Source organism: Barbatula barbatula (genome assembly GCF_947034865.1).
Source record: "Barbatula barbatula genome assembly, chromosome: 5".
Lineage (NCBI taxonomy): Eukaryota > Metazoa > Chordata > Actinopteri > Cypriniformes > Nemacheilidae > Barbatula > Barbatula barbatula.
Genome location: NC_136769.1, coordinates 13,126,072 through 13,142,634, shown reverse-complemented (window position 1 = coordinate 13,142,634; position 16,563 = coordinate 13,126,072). Strand labels below are relative to the sequence as shown.

The 16,563-nt window shown below is 39.6% G+C and overlaps 2 protein-coding genes across 2 annotated transcripts; both read right to left on the bottom strand.

Moving 5' to 3' along the window:
• Positions 1-27: 27 nt before the first annotated feature.
• On the bottom strand, positions 28-12,338 carry mpp2a (MAGUK p55 scaffold protein 2a). Its single transcript, XM_079455845.1, has 13 exons — positions 12,217-12,338; positions 9,048-9,096; positions 8,293-8,393; positions 7,851-8,003; positions 7,611-7,766; positions 7,304-7,531; positions 3,290-3,421; positions 3,037-3,139; positions 2,356-2,424; positions 2,084-2,245; positions 1,793-1,995; positions 1,586-1,714; positions 28-1,466 (listed from the first exon to the last, which is right to left on the bottom strand). Exons 2-13 carry the CDS (start codon positions 9,076-9,078, stop codon positions 1,290-1,292), a joined length of 1,644 nt encoding a protein of 547 aa, XP_079311971.1. The 5' UTR covers positions 9,079-9,096; positions 12,217-12,338; the 3' UTR covers positions 28-1,289.
• A 1,535-nt stretch (positions 12,339-13,873) lies between these two features.
• Positions 13,874-15,671, bottom strand: pyya (peptide YYa; the record flags this gene model as incomplete). Its single annotated transcript, XM_079457740.1, has 3 exons — positions 13,874-13,934; positions 14,078-14,158; positions 15,484-15,671. 3 exons carry the CDS (start codon positions 15,669-15,671, stop codon positions 13,874-13,876), a joined length of 330 nt encoding a protein of 109 aa, XP_079313866.1.
• Between the last annotated feature and the right edge of the window lie 892 nt (positions 15,672-16,563).

Sequence of the window (16,563 nt, the reverse complement as noted above, 5' to 3'; positions counted from 1 at the left end):
TTCCATATCTAATTCATGCATCACTTACTCACTCATCAGCACTTTATTTCCCCAAACATTTTATTTTAGACATTAGGCATTTACGATTGTTCTTGTAACCATACAGTGATTTTCAAGTGAAACATGACTTATAACATTATCGATGTAGAAAATGTAATATCAAAACTTAAATTCAGAATTCAAACACCTTACACATAAATATAAACAATATAAACCAATAAACAATAGCTGCCAGTATTTAAGACAAACGTTATTGGCATTTTTATAATTTTATAAATGAAAGCTTATTTATAATAAAAAAGTAGAGCGGGTCTGTAAGAAAAACACACATGTTAAATACACAGATACATGCAGTGATTACATTTTACTTTAAACAGGTCTTAAATGTCATGCTTCAACACTGTTCTTGCCTTCATTTCACATTTTCATTTCTAAATAAGGTGTAAAAACAATGTTTGGTCTCATTTTATGAAAATTATTGCCATGTAATTGTAGCCTATATGGATATGCAAATATATATAAAGTTGACAAAACTTGTGGTGCTCTACAAACCATCGAAAAACTATATGACTGAATGAGCACCCGTGTATAAACATTTTACTTCGATGCATTATCTGCTAATGTTCATATCAATGTATTCCGAGTGTCCAATTATATGTCGGATTATTCAAATTTAAATATATTTACCAAAATAGTGTTGTATGAGGCATGTAAAAGAACAACTGTACAGAGCTCATGTGGCCGAGTCTTATATTAAAATAGAATTCAGAAATCAAACACTGTTTAATTATCTCCCACCTTGCAAATTTGTATACAAAACTCATTGGCACTGTCGGAAAAAAAATATTGGCACTGTCGGACAGAAACACTGCATTTTGTAGGTAATAAATACTGTGTTTCCAAAGTTGACAAGCTCTTTTTAATACTTTTGGTTGGTTAAATATTTGCAAAGCTCTAAAAATCATGATAAATTGAGACCAGTCCAGCAGTGACGATATAGGGTTTTCTGTGTATGCATGGAATTTTAAACAATATGTAATTTAAAAAATGTGTTGAATGTTTATACACCAAACTAAACGCCAAAACTGTGTAAATTGTGGCATTATGTTGTTGAACTGCAAGTTCTCAGGATTTGTGTAAAGTGTAGGTGGTAGCCATGCATAGTCACATATGAACTCATACAGGACACAGATCTCTCAGACTAGTAACATATTGGCACAAGGTTAATGATATAATCTGAGTAACAATGGCGTCACATCAACATCCAACAGTTTCTCCTCCATCACCCCCTAAAAGACCCACCCAACTGGTACCCACTGTTGAGCTCCTTTCAGTTTCTCCAACGCCGTCTTGAGGTTTCTGTAAGCCTCCTCGAAGTCATCATTTACTATAGTGAGGTCAAAGTAATGTTCATACACTCTTTGAATCTTGGCACTCTCGTCCACTGTCCTCTTCAGCTCTGGGTCCTGTTGACAGAAGCAGGACGCACATCTTTAGTACAGGCAAAAAAAGGTAATTGCATTCGGTCCACCATATCTTCATCCATTATGAAGTTTGTGTACGATATAACATAGCTGTTACTCACTGTAAGGTGTTTGGTCACAACTTCTGCTTCAATCCCAGATCTATTCATGGCCTTCAGGACTTCAAACTCAGGAGCTTTGATGAACACCACGTATGGTAGAAACTCTGATGTCCTGAGGACCTTTAGTGCCTATATCAAAATAATCTGGAGTCAACAAACTTGAAATCTAACTTTACATTATCCTGTGGGCAGTCAGACTGTTCATACCTGTGGATTGACGTCCAGGATGCAGATGCGTCCGGCCTCTATTACATCATGGATGGACTCGATCTTGGTGCCATAGAGGTTGCCATCAAATTCCCCATGTTCAAGGTACCGGCCAGCTTTGATATCAGCTTCAATCTTATTCCGAGATGTGAAGGCATACATCATATTCTCTCTTTCTGTAGATTTAGGCTTCCTAGATGTATCTGTGAACAGTTCCATAAGGTCATATGGATTGTGTGTGTGTGTGTGTGTGTATTCTCTCGCCATGAAGTACTACACAAAACTACTTACAGGGAATGGTGGTGCCGTAGTGCTGAGGATCTGACACAAGCAGTTTATTCTTCAGGCTTCGCCTGCCCACTCCAGGTGCCCCGATCAGAACCAGCGTCTTCCTGCGAAATGGAGGGACTTTTGCCACCTCCTCATAGATGGGTAACTCATGTCTGTCAAACTCTGTCAGAGAATGACAGTGTGAGGCAACAAAAGAGAAAATTAACAGTTAGATGGGTTTAAAAAGACACAATAAACTTATTCATGTGATGATATGTTCTTTTGAACCTAACCTGCATTTTTTGTAGTCAGATACATAATTGTCTTCTTTTTCTTGCCGACAAGTCCAGTACAAAGATTGACTGTTGGATATAGTCACAATTTTTTACAATATTACATTGTTATTTATTGTGTTAGTACTTTAAAAATATATATCTTAAATATCGCTGCTGCCCTTCTGAAACCTTGTATTTCCATTTTTTTGTGATTTTTACTTTTTGTCATAAATCATAATTATAAGTCACCCTTTATGTTTCTCCCTGGGTTTTGCAAATATCTGACCAATAAAAAGTATTGAAAAGAGTTTGATATGTAATCATTTAAAAAGTACAGTGTATTTAAACATACAACGTTTTAGGACAGCGACAATATGAATGTCTGATCATATGAAAAGACTACAAACATATAAGAACAGTGGAGACACATGAAACCCACTAGGGGGCAGTATACACAAATCAACCATTCTATAATGTTGAACTAACCACAAAGATCAATTGTGTAACTTTCAGATTATTATGCAGAAATGTGTACACTGTAGGACATTATCAAACCCTTTCTCTTTTATTTTAGGCATACTGACATGGCTGACACACCAATATTATGTAATTGTGTGACGGACAAATAACAGATGGGGACTGGTTAAATATTTTATTTGGCAATTGTGCTCACAAATATATATTCTCATTAAAGCCCACCTGCTGGTGAAAGCTCGACATCTCTTTTTACAAAAGCTTTCCTCTTTTCTTCCAAAAGTTGACTGGGAATCAGGCCAGCGCTGCCTCCCTCTACGTGACTTGCCTGTGGGTACAGATATACAACTCTAATGCACAGCTTTACTGTAGAACCTTTACAATCTAAATTACCTTAAAATAAATTAAAACTGACTACAATATGAAATGTAATTTTAGCACATGAAGGAGATATCGTCATTGTTCTAGGCAGACCAACCTGCCACCAGTTCACATCTTCCTGGTTAACAATTTGCAGAATGTCTCCACTTGAGAACTGCATTCCCGCCTCTTTGCAAGGTATGAGGTTGTCATTGGCTGGATCATAATCAAAATGGCACTTCACAAAAACCTGTGGATGAAAGGATTTACAGGTTACATTCATTCAGATTTTTTCATTCACGATTGAAATGTGTATGTATAAAATAAGTACCGTTTACTTTAAAACTGGTTACTGTGAACAATTTAGTAGGTTAAAATATGACTACTATTTATTCAAAACAAACAAGAAAAATCTGATTGGTTCAGTCAGTTTCTGTATAGCAGAATTAATATTGGGACTCAAATTCAAAATGATTTTTTTATACACTTTTGTATCGTTGCAAAGCAGCATACATATACAAAAAGATAGCAGAAACAGATATAGAGATTGTATGAAAAACAATTATATAACACATAAAATACAGTCCTGGCCAAAAGAATTGGCAGTGACATCAATGTTGTGTTTTGCAAAGTTTGTGCTTAAGCTGCTGTGGTCTTCATTCGCAGTGATCCGATGCATTTTAAATAATTGCAAAAAAGATATGTCAATCCCATATAGAGAACCTGTGTTCAATCCTCAAAAAGTGAGTGGACAAGCAGAAGCACACAAATTGTGATAATCTCAGAGCACTAATAAAGCAAGAAAGGATTCCCATCAGTCAGGATTTTGCGCAGAAGTTCAGAAGTTCTCGACCAACCATGCCTCTTTCCCCTCTCCGATCACAAACTAATACGTTTCACCATCCCTTCTCCAACCCCGCGCCCCCGACTCCGCAGAGAAATCACCTTCCGCAACCTCAAATCAATCAATCCACACCAGCTCTCCGCCACTCTCCACCTGGACTCAACCCTCAGCTCCCCCGACGACATCACAAACCACCTCAACTCCACTTTGTCTACCTCCCTCAATACCCTGGCCCCCCTCAAAACAAAAACTGTCACATTTAACTCCTCTTCACCCTGGTACACATCTGCGCTACGGAAAATGAAGCAAACTGGCCGCCAACTGGAACGTCTGACAAAGAACTCATCCCTCACAGTCCATCATGAAGCCTACAAACTCCATCTCACTGCCTACAAAGATGCCCTCACTGCTGCCAAATCCGCCTACCTTTCCACCATGCTCACCGACCCTTGCCAAAACCCCAGAACCCTTTTCTCCACATTGAACAATCTCATTAAGCCTCGGACCGACACCCTCTCTACCTCTACTCCTGATCTCTGTAACTCATTCCTTCACTTTTTTGCTGATAAAATTCACAACATTTACCAATCCCTATCCCCTGAATCTTACCTCCCAGGATCTACCCCACCACCCACCACAACCCCTCTTCTTCCCGTCCCTGCCGACTTCCCAACCCCCCCTCCTCACTGCCGTCTCTCCCAGTTTGACCCGGTAACTCCCCCAGAAATCTCAAAACTCATCTGCTCTTCCAAACCCACAACCTGCTCCCTTGACCCCCTACCTACTCTACTCCTGAAGTCCTGCCTCCCCGTGCTGTGCCCCTACCTCACTAAACTCTTCAACTCCTCACTGTCCCATGGAATTGTACCCTCTGCCTTCAAAACTGCTGCTGTCACCCCAATCCTTAAAAAACCTGGTCTCGATCCCTCCTCCCTTAACAATTACCGCCCAATTTCCAATCTCCCCTTTCTGTCTAAAACCCTGGAACGTATAGTTGCTGCACAACTACAAACCCATCTTCATGCCAACAACCAACTGGAACCCCTCCAATTGGGCTTTCGCACCTACCACAGCACAGAAACCGCCCTCCTCAAAGTCCTCAACGACCTCCTCACCTCGGCTGACACCGGTTCCCTCAACATCCTCATCCTACTCGACCTGAGTGGAGCCTTCGATACCGTGAGCCATAAAATCCTGCTCACCAGACTCAAAGACCTCGGCATCGAAGGTTCTGCGCTCAGCTGGCTCCATTCCTACCTATCCAACAGATCCCACTTCATCTCTCTCCATAACCACACCTCTACCACAGTCACAGTCACCCAAGGCGTTCCCCAAGGCTCTGTACTAGGCCCCCTCCTCTTCCTCATCTACATCCTCCCTCTTGGTCAGATACTCCGCCACTTCAGCCTGGACTTCCACTGCTATGCTGATGACATCCAGATCTATCTCAGCACCAAATCCCCCCACAATCCTCCCCTCTCCCACATTAATTCCTGTCTATCAGCTGTTAAAACTTGGTTACAACACAACTTTCTCAAACTCAACAGTGATAAAACTGAATTCCTCCTCATAGGCTCCAAATCCACACTCAGCAAAACCAATAACCCCACTCTCACCATCGACGGCACCATTGTCTTCCCATCTCCACAGGCCCGCAACCTTGGTGTGATTTTTGACTCCACCCTCTCCCTTCAGCCTCACATCCGCCAAGTCGTTAAAACCTCCTTCTTTCACCTCCGCAACATCGCCAAAATCAGACCCTCTCTCACACTCCCAGCTGCCGAAAGACTCATTCATGCCTTTATCTCCTCCCGACTGGACTACTGCAACTCACTTCTCCTCGGCATCAGCTCCACCCACATCAACCGACTCCAACTGGTCCAGAATTCAGCCGCCCGACTCATCACCCGCTACAAATCTTGGCATCACATCACTCCAGTCCTTAAACAACTGCACTGGCTTCCCATCTCCCACCGGATCACCTACAAAATCCTGGTCCTCACCTACAAAGCCCTCCACCATCTGGCCCCCACATATCTCACTGACCTCCTCTCCTTGTACCAACCCTCACGGTCCTTCAGATCCACCTCAGCTAGTCTCCTCTCCATTCAAAAGTCTAAACTCTGCAGTTTTGGGGACAGAGCATTCTCTAGGGCAGCTCCCAGGCTCTGGAACTCCCTCCGCCCTGACATACGCACTTCTGAGACACTTGCCATCTTCCACTCCCGCCTTAAGACCCATCTCTTTGCCTCTGCCTACCCATAGCCCTATGTCCCTTTTTTTTTGTAAAGCGACTTTGAGTTCTTGAAAAGCGCTATATAAATTCAATTTATTATTATTGTTATTATTAATTTAATAACCAGCATGCTAGAACCAGAATGACCTAGGTTGTGAAAAAAACAAGGCTTGTTTTTGCCAATAAACACCTTTAAAACTTAAGATGTGCTTTTTATTGTTTTCCAGTATACCATAGAAACGTGAAAAAAAGTAATCAACAAATAAAGAAGCAGCAAATTTTGCAAAACACCTAAATGTATTGCTTATATAAATTGATGTCTGCGAGGAGCGCTCTGAGCTTCGAATTTTAGCCCGAACCCAGAGTACTCCACCCTCCTCAATTTGGATAGATAGACCAGCCAAGAGTGAAGTGATAGGATGGAGGAGGGTTGCTGCAAAACTGTCATGGGATTCTTTTCACTGATTTGTTGGATGACCATGATCCTCCCAAACTTCGTTTAATAAACATTAAAACTCTCTTTTATTCATAGTGCTAGTAAGATCTGGGATGTATAGTAGTGGCATTTTTTGTAATATAAGATTTTGATCAATTTCTATAATGAAAAATGTTAAATAGTAAAAAGCTTATAGTGGAGAAACACTTTTGAGTTTCAGCTCACGATCCTGTCGGCTCTCAGTGAAGCATATCTGGGTTTAACGGCTGGGATCACTCCATTCCTCATTCTGGTATCCATGACAACCAGCAGAGGAAAACAAGAGGAAATTCGGTATGATGATGTGCACTATACAGTGTGGGGAACAATCACCATTTTAAAATCTTCCCTAACCTGTAGACCTATAATACTGCTTTTGACATGTGTGGGTATATAGGTCACATGACACATTAGTCTGTGTGTCCTTTGAGCCCTGATTACACCTGTATTATTTAATGCCGCCCCCCTTGTGACCGGGTCAGACAAGATGGATGTTAACACCAGGTGTAAATGGGGCCATTGCCGCCCAACACACAGAAGTATCCTGACTAGTAGTGTATTCAGCAGTGGACGGTACCTGTCTGGGTGGATTTGGCTCCTGGTAGCTAGGCAGGATTTTGAGCACCACGCTTCCGCTGGCCTCCTGTAGCATCTCCTGCAGCACACGCGGGTCATCACCAACCTCTTTTCCATTCACCTCTTTGATGATGTCGCCCACGTGAAGCAGGCCCTGCTGATCAATCATGCCCCCGTGGAGGATACGGGCAATCACAAGCTCTCCATTCTCGATACGGAAGGTCACACCCTTAAACAGCAGCAAAGCCATGGTCATAAATCAGCAGTATTTTACCAAAACCGTAAGACCCTTTTTTGCATGATCTTACCAAGTGCTCTCCAGCTACTTTGCGAATGCCCACCATGCGGATGGAATCAGCTTGCACCGGGATGCTGTTAATGGGCGGCTCCATAAAAGCACAGGGGCTAGGGGGCGGAGTCTCACACGTCTGAGCAGCAACAGAGTCGTGGGTATCCAGCAGTGACTTATCGACGAGACCAAAGCATTCCGGTTATAATCAAATGATTTCCATGTCATTTGACACATTTGTGGAGACACGGCTGTGTACCTGGAAGTGTGGCTGGTTTAGAATGCGAGTGAGCTCAGCAGCCGTGTTGCTGTGGTGTGTAAAGGGACTCAGCTCCCTCAGGATGTCCTGTACCAGCTCCACATTATTGTCCCTTACGGCCTCTAGCCGTGTCTGCTCCAGACTCTCTGCGCTCTGGGAGTTTTTTGCAAAAGTAAGTTCTTTACAAACAGACTGTGGCAGCACCTAGCACTAAAATACAAACCTACAGTTGGGTAGTGTGCACTTGGCTTTAGGAGATGCTATAAATAGGTGCATGTCTATGTGTAATGTGTACACAAACATTAAAAAAAATGTTAAACCCTTAAAAAGTTCATGGTATGCATCACATACTCCTATATCACAATGTCAGCATATGAATGCCATAAATGAATCATTGAATTAAGTGCAGAGTGATTCTCTCAGATGTCTGTGGTATACTGACCACTGGGCTCTCCATGATGCCCTTGAGGAAGATGAGGTCCAGGTCATTGGCAGTGGTGGAGCTTGTGCTGTCACTCAGAGTGTCCAGCGCCTGAGGCACTGCTGGATGACAGAAAGAGACCTGGTCAAACATCTGCCTCTCTTCTATGCACACGCACGCACGCAGGCATTAAGCAATACTGAAATTTGTTAAACTACATTATAGTGTTAAATCACAAGGTTGTGTTAAATTAAAGCACCTTAATATAACTATCTGGGGCAAATTCCAATTATGTGCAAATGATATTGACCTTCATATCGATTATAAGTCTTTTCTGTTATTTTTGCACTGCGAATTCTTGGAATGATTTAAACAATGCAACATCAGTTTGCTGTACTAAAACACATCCATATGCATAAGGATTTAAAATATACACAAATATGCAATGTTTTTGAGCCATTGGAATTGTCACAATGACAAAGATAATCACAGATTATCCGGCTCCAAACTAACAGCATTGGTTGGGGCAATGTCGCTTTGAGAGGCTGTATACAATATATCACAATATTTCAATACCTCTTCAAACCCACAGTGGTTACATCTATCAGGAAAATAAACTTCAAGTTGTATTTGCGCATTCAAATGCCAGGAAAGATAGTATTTAAAGAGTAAAACAAAACAAAAAAATTGCTGTTAAAGCATTGAACCTTTTTATCTAGACATTCGTGGAGATATTCATTACATTTGTGTGTTTCATATTGTATAAGAACTCTTACCATGCTCTGTGCCGTTGGCTGCCACAGGCATGGTGTTTGAAATCTGCAACTTAAGCATTAAGAGAGAGTGATTAATAACATTAATATTCAACACAACCATTATTGTAAAGAGTGCAAGAGGTTAAAGTAAATAAATTAAAGATGGGAATGAAAACTAATGTAAAACAAGATATTATTTCTGGGCTCCTGCAGAAAACAGAGGAAAGACTGGGGGGGGGGGGCATTGAGTGTTAAGCTGTGGTTGCTATGACTATGTATACAATGTAAATGAGAAATCCAGCCTTTGTGTGTGATGTGAGGGCAAGGAGAAAAAGAATGATGTTTGGGGGGAATAGATTCAGCCCTGTCCCCTTAACGAAACAACAATGACAGGGAGCAGGTGCACTAGAAACTGGATTCACAGGGGAGGTAGGAGAACAAGGGAGGGACTAAGAGGAGTACTGAGCAAAATCGTGACATATTTTAGATTTATTTGCTACATGCTTCTTGGAATACTTGATTCCGATTGGACAATGTACAATTGACTGTTGTCCCTGGTAACTGATCGCCTACAGTCAGCTCTAGTTTCGTGTCTCTTGGATCTCTCTGCAATCTCAGTCTTGTCCTACAATTTAAACTCTAATCAGCATTTAATGTTGCCATATTTATTTATGTGCTAAATAGCAACCCTCACTGACACAACCCTTCGAAATAATTAAAGCCCCTATTTGTGTCGGGTTCTGATAATGGGCGACTGTAGCCTACATTCTCTCTTATATGAAATAATAATAAAACGATGTTTCTGTAGACAAAACATTCCTCTTGAATAACTGTGTTAACAATGTCCTAGTATGTAGGTACAGTAATCCTATAAAGCCGTAAGGATCAGAGGAGTTTATCCTGACACACACACACAAACACGTTTACACCTATAATAACTGAGCAAACTTCTTATTATTGTATTAACCTGGACATCTGTTATGTCCAGGTCCATGTTTTATGAACAAAAGCTGCTCTGTCGATCATATTACAAAACAGGATGTATTATGTAATTACTGTTCTCATGCAGTACATAGAGGGCAGTAAATTACTTGTGAACACTCTTAAAGGGGGGATGGATCCTACCACGGGAACATTAAAAGAAAGAAAAAAGAAAAGAAAGTTCCTTGAAACAGTAATACTAACCATTTCCACATACATTGTATGACGAATGTGGTTGCCATGGCAATGCTTTTCTCCCATGTTTATATAGACTATTACTGAATAAATGGTACGACCCTTAAAGGGGTAAAGCAACTGAATTACAATATGGCTTCTTGGAATTAAAGCTAAATTCCTTAAAATGGAATGTCTTTGAAGTTAGGGTTGCTACAATTGTTTCTGGATAATTGCAACGCTAGTATGGTGTCGAATGTTTTAACCTTGGACAGACACATTCTTAAATAGAACATTCAAATGTTCGTCAAGCCTATTCTAAATATTTGTAATGTCCTTTGCATTAAATAAGACATTTTAGATAGACACAATGGCATTGCGTGGGATGTTCGATGATGTTGCATTTACGTTGCGTTACTGAGATCAGTCCCAGCAGGCTGGAGTGGTCAGACTTTACATGCCACTGGCTCATTCTCACACTCTTGAGCTTTCACAAAATGACAGGGCTGAAAGTGATGCTGCTATAGTGGGAAGTGTCAGGTCATGGAAATGGAACTGAGAAAATGTCACATTATTTTCACCGACTTTTCTCCACATTCTTTACTGACTTTTATAAATGACAGCGTGCTCTATGCTTTAAGCAGTTTAAACACTCTGATTTCTGTTTGTCCAACCAGTTGTTCCACCATCTTTAATCACAGAAACCCACAGGGCTCAATTTGCTTGCTTTTATTAACCCACACAAAAGCTTCAGGCCCATTCTGCCATTAAAAAATGTAGGAACGTAAATTGCTCATCACTGGACATTGTAAATAATGAATCCTATCAAATTTAAGTACTCTAAAGATTAAAAAAAATATTTTAAACAACCCTAAATAGTATGTGTTTAGTTCAGGTTAAAAATTCAACATCAAAATATTAAAACCTATTCCTTTGTCACCCTTAACTCATGATGTGAGTTATTTGACCTCCCCGGCATCTCTCCAAAAGCATTCATCCAAACAGCAGGAGATGCTCAACCTCACAATCCAAATTCATTAATACTCAGACCTGCTCCAGTGCATTTTGGTCAGGTGTGAATTCAAGCTTTGCAATCTGAGAAAATGTGTGCAGTGCCCCCTGCAGTGCTTTATAAAATAGGGATGTGGTGAATTTATCACGGAAGCTCCTGAGCCCCCCACATCCTCTCATTCCCATATTCCTCAGTCTCCTGTGCTAATGACACCCCGGTATGTCCCAGCCCACATCCCATGCAGCCATGCTCTCCATCTGCTCCCTGGTGCCAGAAAAAGTCACGGCCCATCTGTCTTCGGCTCACACACACAAATAAGCCAGTGTTCCCTAAAGAACCATGCCAGACTATTCTTTGCTTCACCTGGTTTTCACAATACGTAAATGTTCATGTGTATTATTATTTCTATGATCTGCATTTTAACAGTGTGAGGGAAAGCTCTGTCCAAAGCATAAGATCCAAATATTTTTTTCTTCTTTTAATAAGGCTGTATTAACACTGTACATAAAGGCATGTGTCTGAAAAAGGACAAGATGAGCATCTCTCCTTAGACAGAGATTCTTAAAAAATATTAAAATAACTTAAAAACACTCTTTTGTACCTGTGTCATTATCAATAATTAATAGCTCAAATATAAAAAGAGCAGGAAATGTAATTCTACGTTTTTTCGGGGGTGCTTCACTGTAAGCGCACCATTTCACTCATCGCCAACAATATGGACGGAAACAAAATACCCACATATATCCGATGCAGCCCTAAAGATAAGAACTATTCTCATCTGCTCTTCAATCTGATGAATGGAAGAAAACAATGCTAATGGCGCAAAGCATTCATCTCGAACGTAAATGTGCTTTAAACGACAAATTAACATTTTCTTTATTCACATAATAACAATACGACGGCATCAATTAGACAATTTTAGTGCGCATTAAATATCTAAGCAGGTAACGTTTGAGGAAAGCTCCGAAAGCATGAACATAAACACTCTTAAAACATGTGTATTATTAAGTAAAAGAAACAAACCTTTGCCGTATCGCAGACGCTTGGTTGCGTTGTTTTGATTTTGCGAGGTGTCTGAACCGCTACAAAGCATCACATCGGAGCCTAGCCATTGCGTATACTTAAAGCGGCAACACCGCAACGTCTCAGTAGGTGGGACCCAGCAGCCTGATGTACGGGCCCTGATACAAACAGAATGTTCTCGACAGCCCAAGCTTTAAATATGCCACACTCATTTACACAACATTGCCTAAATGCCTATCAGGCACAATGGACATCGCTTATGTGTGTTAAAAAATAAAATCGTATAGCGCTTTTTACAGTTTTGTATTGTTGCCGAGCTTTATAGAAAAACATAGCAGTGGGGCCATAAAATAAAAAGAAATGTTAATAGAAAAGGTATAATATGAAAACATAAAATAGAAACATGCGATTTCCATAAGAAAACATGCTGTATTAATAAAAAGACAAGTGTATATAGATTTATTAAGATTGCATGCATTAGTTAAATGTTACTAAAAACCCTTTTTGCTAAATTAATTTTAACAGTTCAATATTTTTAAGATATCATCATATAATTTAAAATATACTGAAGTAAGTTTTTAACCATCTACGCAGATGTGCCTTACATGGAGAGGAAGATCCTATTTTAAATGGATTTATTATAGCCTACTCCTTTTATAATTAGTTTTCATTTGTAAGCGTGTGGCGTTTTTAAACATAGGACGGTAGTTCATAAATTGTAAAAAGAAATCCCTAAAATTTGTTATTACTGACGTGTTGGATCAAACGTAGTCTTTTCCACGTTGTGGGGGGACATCTGCTGGTCATTCAGAAATATCCTCATAAAGTTAAAAACAAAAGTATATGGACGTGATATGGTAATAATAACGATGTCAATGATCCCTTCAAAATAGCCTTTGACATTCCACGTATTCATTTGAGGTTTTATTTTCCTCCCTTTCTCTGTGTAGCAAAGCTTCCCATGTAAAAGACAACCAATTCATCCAATTAACGTTTAATCACCCAGAATAATTTACATGGTACAAACAAATAAACATATGTTCTGTATGACACAATGAAGTATACACATATACATTTCCTTTAATATTTTCTATTATAATTTATTATATACAGTTAATAAGAGTTGTTGTGGGCACATGAAAAGAAAAAGACTATGCATTCAATACAGGGCTGAATGTGATTCTCTGATAGTGTTTGGCTCTCATATGGCTGTCTGGAGGCACAGGAGGGCTTAGCTCGGGACAGTCAATGCACAGGGGTCACTGAACTTCACCACACATAAGAGTCATCATATCTGAAATAGAGGGACACTTTTGGTAATTAACAGTTCCATATTGGAAATTAAATGGCAGACATTTGATGTGGTCACATTACGAGGAACAAGTTGAAAGTTTCACATTTTTAACACAATTATTGAATCCTCTCATTGGTTTTGGTCTTTTTTAATCCAACCCATTTTAAAGAACACCGCAGTATCATCTTTTAAAAGGCCTATTAGGGTGTTTATATGCCAATCAGATATTCTGTGTGCGTCAAATTCACTAGCACACTCCCATCCTGACAGGCCAAAAGAGAAAGCCAGATATACCATATGTCCCTCGATTCATCAACAGGTGTGAAAATTTCAATTCTTCTTTCTTCCCATTAACACAAGACATCACTCCTCATGAGTGTGTTCTTTAAGGATTTGTGAATTTTGGATCCTTTTCTCCTCATACCTTTAGAATATGAATCAGAATCGGTGAGAATGAATCAGAATCTCTCAGAATTATTCCCTGCCCTGTTGTTGACATCTCATTTAAAATTGCAAGCAATTGAAAGCTACAATAAGGTTTTTTACTGCTAAAGTCAGGGCTCCTACCTTGATCTCTGTTTGTGCTTTGTGTCATCCCCAAAAAGCAGCTCCGCCATCACATCTTCTGAGGTGGACCTTTTTCCATACCTATGAGTACAAAAAATGAAAATTTATTCCCTCATTACCTCATCGCAAGCGTGTAGCTTAGCTGAGTACATTTCCGCTGCTATATTAATGATCTCAAATTGCTCACACAATGAGCTCATTGTGATGTGTGAAAATGTCGTGAAGTGAAAAGCCAGAATGTGAAGAACTAGTCAGAGAACTTCATCCGTCAGTCACCAATTACTGACATAGATATAAAAACATTGGAAACCACACTTAGCGGTTAAGTGTTTTTAGACCATTTGATAGCTGAAGATTCCGAAGATCCCCCAGAAGATTCTGACAGTGGAGAACATAACATGTATTTTAATGGTTATCTTTTGTGATCACACAGATTAAAGTTATAAAGCTTTAAAAGAAAATGCGTAACGCTAAAAGTGAGATGATCTGGACCCCTTAAATTAAATGATGTTTCTCAGTATTCATAAGTAAAAAAACAAGGCTTTTGTTTAAGACCGAGTAAGACTTGGTAAAAAGTTTCTCTCTTTCTCATGGATTTTCTCCCAGAACTACAACTTCAAGATAAATATTCAAAGATATGCACTGAAAAACACAAAGCAATTTCACGCTTAATTTCCTCCTCAAGAGATGCCTACAAGTATCATCATTGAATCTGAGCCCAGCCTAATGTAACAGTTATTTCTGAAAAATGACTTCAACAGAATCTCACCTGCTCCCCATTTCAGACCTTGCTAATACATATACTCTATATACACTGTGCTTGGCTTTAGATGCTTGAGCTGTCAAGTCTGTTTGATATTATTTATAATAGGCCATCTGAAATCTATCACCATTTTTTGGACTTGTTAAAGCATTGCTATATAGGGTGTCTGATGAATGAAACAGGGTGTCAGAGAAAAATTAGGCTTAGATCCTATCTCAAAATAACAATATAGTGTGTGCACCATAAAAAGTTTACACCTGGAATTGACACTGTGGGAAAGAATGAGTTGCTCATTGTTTGCATCTCAAATGTCAAAGGCCTGTTAGGAGACTATAAATATGTAAATAAACATAGTGCTTGGGCAAGGCAGAGAGAAATGTCAATCTTTGATAGACTAGTGGCTTTATCAATCTTACAGGCTTCTCAGAGATGCAGCTATTCAAGTTTTATCACACGGATTTGTTTTATAGAGAGCCTTTGGCCATTCATAAGTAGACGATGATGAAATGACATAGTCCTACTTTAGAGCATGGTCATTTTTTCTTACGTATTAATGGAAGAAGGAGCACCTCTACCAATTTTAAGCAAACTTCAATAATAGTTATATGTTGGCACATTGGTCTATACAACGTGGATCTCTTACCTTTGTCTTGTGATTAGGTTGATGTAATGTCTCAGCGCAGTGTAATATTTGGCTAGTTCATCTGGGGGAGCGTCATCTCCAGGGTTCTCTGGTTTGGGCGGATAGGCTTCCACAAAGGTCCCGAGACACAGGAGCACGCACAGGACGAGAGTAGCGATGACGGTCCAGGGCTTAACCATAACTGCCATCTGACAAAAAAAATTAAAATAAATTCTTGCATAAAATAAAACACCAAGATACATAAAAAACTGGGGTTTATGAATCGTATGATTTGTTAGTAATTTTGTAAAACACATGAATTATTCGTCAGAACTATTTAAGATAAATTGAAACAAATAAAGAAATCGAACAATTACAACTAAAACAACTTAAAAACAAAATGAAAAAGCAACCAACCGCTTTAGGATGGGCTACACGCATAACACATAATTTTATTGCCCCTGTTATTTTTAACATATTTAGTCATTCGAATGTGATCTTGAATAATTGTTTAGCGCGAGCAGATGTGATTGCTGTCCGTGGTCCTGAAAGTGTGCACAATCATAAAGAAGTCAAAAGCTCATGCAACGAAAATCGTTTGTAAACTGTATAATATAGAAGTAATTTGTAACATCAGTAAAACATAGATTTCCTCTAGTCCCTTGATCACTTATAAAATAACGAATTAATACTTACTTTCAGAAGCTAAGGGGTTTAGGTTCGGTTCTCTGGCTTGGGAACTTGAAGTTCTTGTTCTAATGCTCTTCTCTCCTCACTCCTTTGTAAGATCTTCGAGAAATAAGAAGTTGTCCACTCACTGTTCTATCCTCCTCACACCTCAAGTGCTTTATATACTGTGCTGTGCCTTGCGTAAACAGGAGACGGGCGGTGTGAATGACAAGAGCTCTGCCCCTAACACCACGACTAACGTCAGTCATAAAGACATTTTCATTACAACTCACGCGACATCATTGTGATCGTTGATGATGCTCAGTTGTAGCAACATCAATCTATTGAATCAATCACCCAACTAATGTTTAACACCCTATTATAAATACATACATCGTTTTAAGCTCTATTAGTCTATTTTAAGCTCTGTTA